The following is an 8,354-nucleotide window of genomic DNA, read 5'->3' as shown; positions in this document are numbered from 1 at the left end:
GGAAAACATACAATTTTATACAAAGTATAAAAATAGAAACTCACAGTGCCAGGCTGTGGATAGCGATGGTAATGGGACACTCTAATTCAGAAACACTTGATTCCACCCCTTTGTGTTTTGACCACTAGGGGTCATAAAAGGTGCAGGTTAATCTTTATTGCTAGAAGATTCGCTCAGAGAATCTGTCAGATTAAAATAAACTAGATTCAATTAATGCTGAGAATGCTCTCTTGGTCTCTGAGTATGTAAGTTTATAAAAAAATAAAGGACAAACTACCAGACAAAAGATATTTGACCTGTGTGTTAAAATGTCAACATGGACGTAGGATTAAGCTTTACTGAATAACACAGCGTGGAAGATTTTCTGATGAAAGGCAAGCCTGCTTTAATCTAAATCTGTACTTCAGTCCATGGAGAGCTGCCAGAAGGACTCTCAGTCCAGAGGAAAGCAAAGGTTAGCTAAGGACTCCCGCCTCAGTCCACCACCTTTCTCATGTCAGTGTATATATATTCAGTTACACTGGACATACATTTGTATGTATGCACAAATGCAGCTGCAGGTCCTTGCACCTAAACACAAAGTGTAAGTCAGGAAGTTGTCCCACTGTTTGGCACTTCACTCTGCTGTGCATGAAGGGACTGTCAGCAAGTCAATACAGAGAAACACAAAACAAAGAGACCCAAAATGACCACATGGAGACTTAACACAATAAGCAGACACAAAGCAACTATAGAGGCGTATTACCAAAAAGATACACAGAACAATGCAGAGTAACCACAAATGAATACAATGTCTGTATCAGAGTGCCAGCTTCTTTGAGAAATAGGCTGGAGTTCTTCTTCCATCAGCAATGTGAGCCAGGTCATTTTCTGTCAATCCTCCACATGTGTGAACACAGTGGATTATTGGCTTCTTCAGCCAAACAAATCCACAGAATACGATGTTCTTTCATTATCATGTCTTCCCCCAAACCATACATTGTTCGTTTGATTTTCTGCTTGACCGCCTCCCTGGCTATTCAAAGCCATCGCCACAATAGTAACCAGAGGTCAACACATGACCCGCGCTGTGGGCAGCAAATCTTTCTTTTTTCGGTCTTTTCATTGTACAATTACAGCTTTACGGTGAGGTTCAGTTCTTTGTTTGCATGCAAGGACAGTGCATGTATTGTTCTGGTTCACTTTCACTGCTCTGTGACTGTACACTAGCTGCATGATATCAAACAGCAAGAAGATTTAATCGGTGAGTTTATTTTAAATGGGGTTGTAGTGTTAAAAGTTAAAAGACAAAATATGAAAAACAGCAAATATTGAAAAAGGAGATCTGAGGGATGTACTAACAGTGAAGACAAGGTTATCTCTCAGTTTGTGTATTTAATGTGTGACTGTTTTATTCGTTATATATTTTTTTCAAACATGTAAATATAACTAAAATATGAAAGAAAAAAGAAAATCATAAAAAAACATCAAGTTTTCATGAATATCTTTATTTCTACACAATGTTTATGCTCGAAATTTTTAATAATTTTGGAGGCCTACATGGAGGAAATTATCCCTGAAATTCACAAGACTGCAAAAAAACAAAACAAAGATCTTTTCTGTCACAAAATGTGAGCTTTCTTCTGTGAGACCCTGCTGCACATGTTACTCACAACCCTTGAAATATATATTTGACCCCTTGGGAAAGTCTGAAAGAACTGCAAAGTGTCTAGTATCAAGAAGAGCTTATGGAGTCGGTTGCATTTACTAATCAGAAATATTCGTGAGGGTACATTTTTATGTATAATGCCAACGTCTTTAAAATATATTTTTTTTTAATGATGCGAAAATTTTACTATACAAAAACAAATTAGCCTTCAGTGATATTCTTTTAATCTGTACGTGCAAGTAACAACCTGTAATGCATTTTGAAATACGAACATAAACCCAAAATACTCATAAACTTGATGAACTGGGAAATTCCTGCTACTTTTTCTTCCCCCGCTGTGAGAAATGGCTTTATCACACATCCAACTGTGTTAGTCGCTCTGCCCATTTCAACTGTGGACTGCATCTGAAAGCTCCTTTGAATATTTGGATGGCTTCCAAAAAGTCCTGGGAACTTGAGCTGTAGCATAAAAATCTGCACTTTTACATCACTCCCACTTTTTGCAAGATATGTAGATGTCCATATTGTTTGTGAATATTCTTCTTCTAAGAGCACATTTTAAATGATTGAGTGATTGAGGGCTAATTTGGAAATATGTTGCATGTCCAGAACCATCCAGATAAAGTCCTCTTATGCAAGCATGTGACGGTCAGCTGATCTGTAGGATTTGCCTCTACAACCCTCAATGGTAAGAGGTGAAAATAATGAGGTTCTAATCAGTGTTGAGAATGTGACCCTGCCTTCAACCACACATGGGGAGGCAGCTTGACCAAAGTCCTCAGTCACCTTGGAGAAAAGAGCATGCAGATTTTTTTGCAGTATGGAAAGAAAAGCAGGGATTTTTCTGCACTGAGGAATTTTTCACCCCATCCCCCTGACAACATACAACTATCAAATGTTCAGCTAACAGGAAAATACACGTTTCTGTCGATACCTACTCCCAGTTCAGTATGCTAACCATACATGGTTCAGCCACCCCTTAAAGAAGCGGTCCAGGACCCCAGGGCCATGGACAGGATGGGTGATAGTATAATACTTGAGTTGTTTGGTACCGGGCCGCGAGAGTTCAAGCTCGGGTGTGAAATTCATGGTTTTCATGGTTTTTATCGGGTTTTTAGCGTTACTTTTTAAAATAGTTTTTATCGTTAACTCGGTTTCCCTGGGTCTTTTCCCATGTGTTATGAATAAATCTTATTTTTTTTGTACCCATACTGGTTTTATTTTGTTGTATTTATCCGTGACACCTTAAAAGCCGTGAAAATATTGTCCGACATAAACCGATCCATGGTGCAAAAACGGTTGGGGACCGCTGCCTTAAAGGCTATTTCTGACCCAGAAGAAACTCAGGAGAGTCAGGTTAAGAAGGTCAACCTTAAGCCTTTCAGCTTTCTCCTTCTGATTAAATGTCTCCAGCTGAGATAAGATGTGCATGCAAAATTACAAAATGAAGATTATATTTTATTAGCTAGATAAGAATAGCTCTTGGTATGTTATTCAAATTTATATCAATTTTACAAAGTTTGAAAAATTGTTTTTTTGCCATGTGGAGCATTCACATTGCTTTGTTTCTTTGGGAGTTAGAGCTGCAGTTTTCTACCATTCTCCTAAGGTTAAATAAGATGGTATGGCTAGCAGCCTGTTAGCTTGTTAGCTTAGTATCGCCTGGTGTTGTCCAAGGGCAGTATGGTCGACCTCCACCTCTTCGTGGTTCGGTATCTGCAGAATCACCTACTCCCAGATTTTCCTGTGGAACGAATAAAATTATTTGTGGAAAATTTGCCTATTCACTGATTTTTTGGAAAGCATAGAAAGCATATCTAAAGTAATTATTTTCATTAGGGTGATAGTATATTTGGTGTTTGAGCTATTAAAATAACCAGTTATAAACGTTTTAGATGGGATTTCAAGTATTTGCAGATCTCAGCTATTTGCAGGCGGTTGTGGTCCCTAACCCCCACAAATATCGGAGGTCGACTGTAATCCATTAGTTTTGTACAGTCAGTGGTAATCATATCCTCTGAGCAGCTAAACTAAATCTCACCAAATAGCACATCAGATTTGAATAAATTTGATCCGTGCGTATTATATTCTAAGTTGTGGTTTTAAGCTAACATTCACTGGTGCTAGCTTCTCATTAAAGTTGGTAGCTTCTGTTACATCTTTGCTAATTTTGCTGTCAGACATACATACGTTTAGACTGGTAGATGCTTGTATTAAACACTACTTTTATCCCTTTTTGATATCACAGTGTAGAGTGTATATCCCAAATATACTCATTTTAGGGGCAAAGCGTTAACTGTAAGCACAAAGGACAGGGGGATGCCAGACAGAACAAAGTTGCTTTAGAGCCTTTTCATACTGTCCCGAAGACCAGTTGGCAACTGCTTGGCAACCACTAATTGCTAGGGAGATGTACTGTTGTATTCCCTGACAGGATGGAAAGTGGCTGCTGGAAGATGCTTTTGCTAGAAAACATTTTGAATTATTATTTTATGTTAAAATAGAATACTGTTATTTAATATTTTATTTATTGAATAAATAAAGCGAAACACTGCCACACATTCATAATCAACCAATAATTTTATTATTGACATGCAGGATAAATTATTGCAAAACTTGATTCTCATATTACAATTAAATATGATTATGTCGATTCCAGCAATTAAAGCCAGAAAACAGTGTACTGTGATATGTAAATATTCTAACTGTAAAGCATGTCTGGTCATCAGGAGCTAATCTAAGTAATTAAAGCTGTGTTTGTGTGTTTCTCCATCTATCCTGCTGTGCCTGAAAAACACGGCTCATTGTTGTCGGTTAGACAGTCTCATTTTCCTTTTCTTCTTCCTGGTGAATTGTGCTTCAGCTCTCTCAATAGATAACTGAAGTGGACTCATGTCAGGTGGTGCTAAGGTGGTAGCAAAGGGGTTTTTAGATCTAAGCTCTGCTGTAGTGGCAGCTTTGAATGGCATGCTTAAAAATGTGACTGGTTCAGTTTGTTTAGCATCAGAAAATGCATCACTGAGAGCTGCAGCTTTCTTTCTTGGTTTTCTCTGCTGTCTGGCTGCTTGCCGCTGCTGTTTTGTGTCGACAGTGGGCGCAGCTGTGGCAAAAAGCCTCCATTCACTCTGAGTTTGTGTTTCTTCTTCTGCAGCAGTGGTTTCATGGCTGTTGAGAGGAACACGAGTGAGAATAGGGAGCACATTTTCAAACTTGTGAGAACGTGGGATTTCCAATGAAGAAGGCACACTGGCTTTCCTCTTGTTGTTTCTCAGCCCTCTTTCTTTCGACCGTTGCCTTTTCAAAATACTAAAGGAAGTGTTCAAAGCTGTAACTTTGACCCTTCCTGTGTAAACATCCAGCCTGTGGGAAAGCTGGTAGTCTGCGGTGGGGATCGACGGTGTGGTGTGAACCCCAGTGAGAGGGATCACTTTCAGATTGTCCAGAGAGGAATTTTGCAGGGCAACAGGAACAATGGGGGAAGCAGAGCTGCCTTTCCTCCTTTTCTTTCTCCCCTCTGTGTCTGTTTTGTCCTTTGACCTGTTCCTTTTGACTTTGGAGATAACAATGGGGGCATTGGCAATGCGGACAACAGGTCGCTTTTCAGTGTCGCTCCCAAAGTTTTGTTGCTCAGGCTGCGCTGGTGGGGTTATGGTAATGATGGTGGGGACAAGGCTTAAGTTTTCTGTTTTGTTTGCTACAAGATCTTTGGGAGAAGAAAGAAGAGTTGTTTCTTTGCTCTTCTTTCTCTTCTCCTTTCTTTGCCTTCTTGTTTTAGCTTTATGTGGAAGAGTAGTGCTTATTGAGGGAGTGACTTCTTCTGTCAGCACAGCAGTGATCGACCCTGCTGGCCTCTTCTGGACTGTTGCAGGTGATGTAATGGAAACCGTCTCCTTATCCAAGGCTGGTTCATCTTTCATGACTTCATTAGGGGGTTCGTCTTTTCCTCTGAGCTCAAATTCGCTCTCATCGACTCTTTTTGTGCTCCTGCTCGACTGATCATATCTTTGTGACTCATTGATGAAGTTACTCAGAGGCTTGACTTCTGCTTTGCTGCCAGAGGTTGAAACAGCAGCTCCTTCCTCTGCTTTCACACCTGCCTCTGTTTTCACTTTTCTCTTCCTCCCATTTCCTGTTCCTTTTTTCTTTTTGTTGGTTTTCTTTTTCTTCCCTGTGTTCTTCCTCTTCTTCTTCTCTGAACTTTGCTCCTCTACCTTATCAGAGTTGGTACTGGAGCTTTGCGACGTGGAGACAGTAGCGAGAACCTTGAGGAAATCCTCGGCGGCGGTGACAACGTTTCTGAGCGACGGCTCCTCGGGACCCAACATCGTAGACTGAGTTGCACTCTCCAGTTTCTCTTCTTCATTGCTTTTCTTAGAACCTTTTGACTTAGGAGGAGCTACTGTCAGCTCATCAATGATGTCAATGCCTCCAAAGTCATATGGCACCGCCTCTCTCATCACAGCAACGGGGAGCTTCTTGTATTGTTTGCACCTATGAGAGAGAAAACAGAGAGGGGAGGCAATGTGTCACGTATTACAAAAGTAAAATGGCTCAGTATGTTTAAAATCTACTTAAAGGTTTACACGAATACTTACAGACCATACCAGTGCCGCTCTACACACTGCTCTTCATAAGCAAACTCAAAGCAAGGGACACCGATGACATTAAAAAATGCCTGACCAACAACTCGGGAAGATGTATCGTTGACTTTCCTCAAACAGTCTTTCAACCTGCAGAGAGAGTAAAGGGATGATTTGAGTTCTCTATAAGAGAACTACAACTGACTAAATGACAAGCCAGTACTATATATTGTTAATACAGCAATGTATCTACTGGGCTGGCATTACTATCTAAAATTAGCCAGGAAGGTTTTAGTTTAAGAGACTATAATGCCTTAAACTAACAGTCAATAGAGTAATATTAACATCTGGCAACATAATTTATCAGCTATTCTACATACAGACCTGCCAAACATTTAATGTGTTAACTGCTCCTTATTAAGTTGCACTCTCCAGTTTTTCTTCTTTATTGCTGAAATGAAGAAGAGCATCACTGAAATAAAGCTTTTACTCACGCATTATCGCAGTCACAGTGACAGATGGAGTGCCACTTGAAATTGGTGTAACCGTAGTTTGAGGAGAAGGCGTGGATGACATGAGGGCAGTGGTCGTGAATACGACAGCAGTTGTCAGTGCCTGCAAACTCTCCTGTAAAAGAGAGGTCAGCGTCATTATATATTTCAGGTATTGCACTCGGGAGTCAGACAGCTTGAATAAAAACTTTTCAACCTACCCAGCTGGTCATAGCTATCAGCCATGTTCCCGGCTCCGCACCACAGGGTCCCCGGATAAGTAAAGCCTCTCTTGGATCTCTTCAGAACCTGCACCTGCACAGTCGAATCCTCCTTTTCCACCCTCTTCTTAAACTTCCTGCACATCAGCTTGGCTTCATCCATGCGCGCAAAACTCGCCTCCACCTGCCGCCCGCCACTCCGTCTCTTCAGCACCAACCTGCACTCGTGCATGAAAGATTTCACCTGCATCTGTTCCACTATCACGGAGCAGTTCAATAGTTTCCCGGCTGGACTGACTACTGAGCCCACCACCTCGGCTCCGTCTGACACCTGGTAGAGGAAATTCTCCCCCACCGTGGACATTTTTGCGCACACGGTGCCGTTGAGCGTGGAGAACATTTCTTTGCCCTCCTTTTCTGCATCCAAAGCGCCACTCAGGAGGTCGCCATTGACGACGTTTGTGTCCAGATAAGACAAAAATACGAAGAAGATCGACCACATGATGCGGCGAGTGGCACTTTCAGCACCACGCGTAACGGAGACAGCTCCTCGCGATTTCCCGGCGCTCTCGAGCAGCCCACCCAGTTTTAAGGCGAATCTAAAGTGGTACGATTATTGCTACGATGAATGACTGGGAGGAGTCAGCAGGATTAACCTCTGTAGCCCTGGCAGAGTAGCTCTATCTGTTAGACACAGTGAACAGGTATCACCCCACCCTGCGCCCCCCACCACCTTAATCATCTCACTTAACCCACGGAGGGTTAATTAGTGGGTGTGCGGCGCGTAAACCTGCACCTCTAGCTGCAGAGAAAGAGATGACCGCAAGTAACCTCCCACCCCTCCCCGCTCAGCACCACCCTAGAAGGCTGAGATATAGGACTTTGGGAAAATGCATGGAGGCGGTTCTAGCTCACGCCCGCTTCCCATGGTAACAGGCATGGGGTGACTGTGCCGACCAAGCACACTGGACATTATTTAAATACCACAAAACAAGCGCTGATTTGATGATGACCTAAATTACAGTGTAGGGACAAAACTCATTTACGCAGGAATGTGGAAAAAGGTTGCCTCTGTCACACGCATTCTGCACCGGGTGACTGAAGGGCCCCAGAGTCTGACGGCCGACACAGAAAAGAAAAAAACTCAATGAATTAATGGAGGTATCAGATGACTGCTTGGCTTCCAGTTATCCCAAGAAGCTGACACGAGTTGCCAATCATTCAAATGAACCCAAATGTAGAGCTTCAAGAAGCTTTTGTATTTTTTTCTGAAGAACTACAAAAACAAAACAAAAATTAAAAATTACATTCCCCCACCTCACGGTGGCACGGTGGTTAGCACTGTTGCCGCACAGCAAGAAAGTCCTGAGTTCAATTCCACCATCAGGCCGGGGTCTTTCTGTGTGGAGTTTGC

At 41.9% G+C, this 8,354-nt stretch overlaps 1 protein-coding gene across 1 annotated transcript; it reads right to left on the bottom strand.

Annotated features, from left to right (window-relative positions):
- Positions 1-4,230: 4,230 nt before the first annotated feature.
- Positions 4,231-7,676, bottom strand: proca1 (protein interacting with cyclin A1). Its single transcript, XM_005932077.3, has 4 exons — positions 6,941-7,676; positions 6,723-6,855; positions 6,244-6,378; positions 4,231-6,139 (listed from the first exon to the last, which is right to left on the bottom strand). Exons 1-4 carry the CDS (start codon positions 7,440-7,442, stop codon positions 4,450-4,452), a joined length of 2,460 nt encoding a protein of 819 aa, XP_005932139.1. The 5' UTR covers positions 7,443-7,676; the 3' UTR covers positions 4,231-4,449.
- Positions 7,677-8,354: the final 678 nt, after the last annotated feature.

This window comes from Haplochromis burtoni, unplaced genomic scaffold (assembly GCF_018398535.1).
Source record: "Haplochromis burtoni strain Fernald_Lab_line unplaced genomic scaffold, NCSU_Asbu1 Contig_144, whole genome shotgun sequence".
In the NCBI taxonomy this organism is placed as follows: domain Eukaryota; kingdom Metazoa; phylum Chordata; class Actinopteri; order Cichliformes; family Cichlidae; genus Haplochromis; species Haplochromis burtoni.
Note: the sequence above shows the minus strand (reverse complement) of the source record. Positions and strands in the feature narration are given on the sequence as shown.

What these genes read in the sequence shown, in the direction of transcription:
- proca1 (XM_005932077.3), bottom strand. Translation starts at nt 7,442, where the DNA reads ATGTGGTCGATCTTCTTCGTATTTTTGTCTTATCTGGACACAAACGTC. An exon ending in CACTGTGACTGCGATAATGC is followed by an intron (nt 6,379 to 6,722) that starts GTGAGTAAAAGC and finishes CTCTCTCTGCAG; the next exon opens with GTTGAAAGACTGTTTGAGGA. An exon ending in GAGCGGCACTGGTATGGTCT is followed by an intron (nt 6,140 to 6,243) that starts GTAAGTATTCGT and finishes TCTCTCTCATAG; the next exon opens with GTGCAAACAATACAAGAAGC.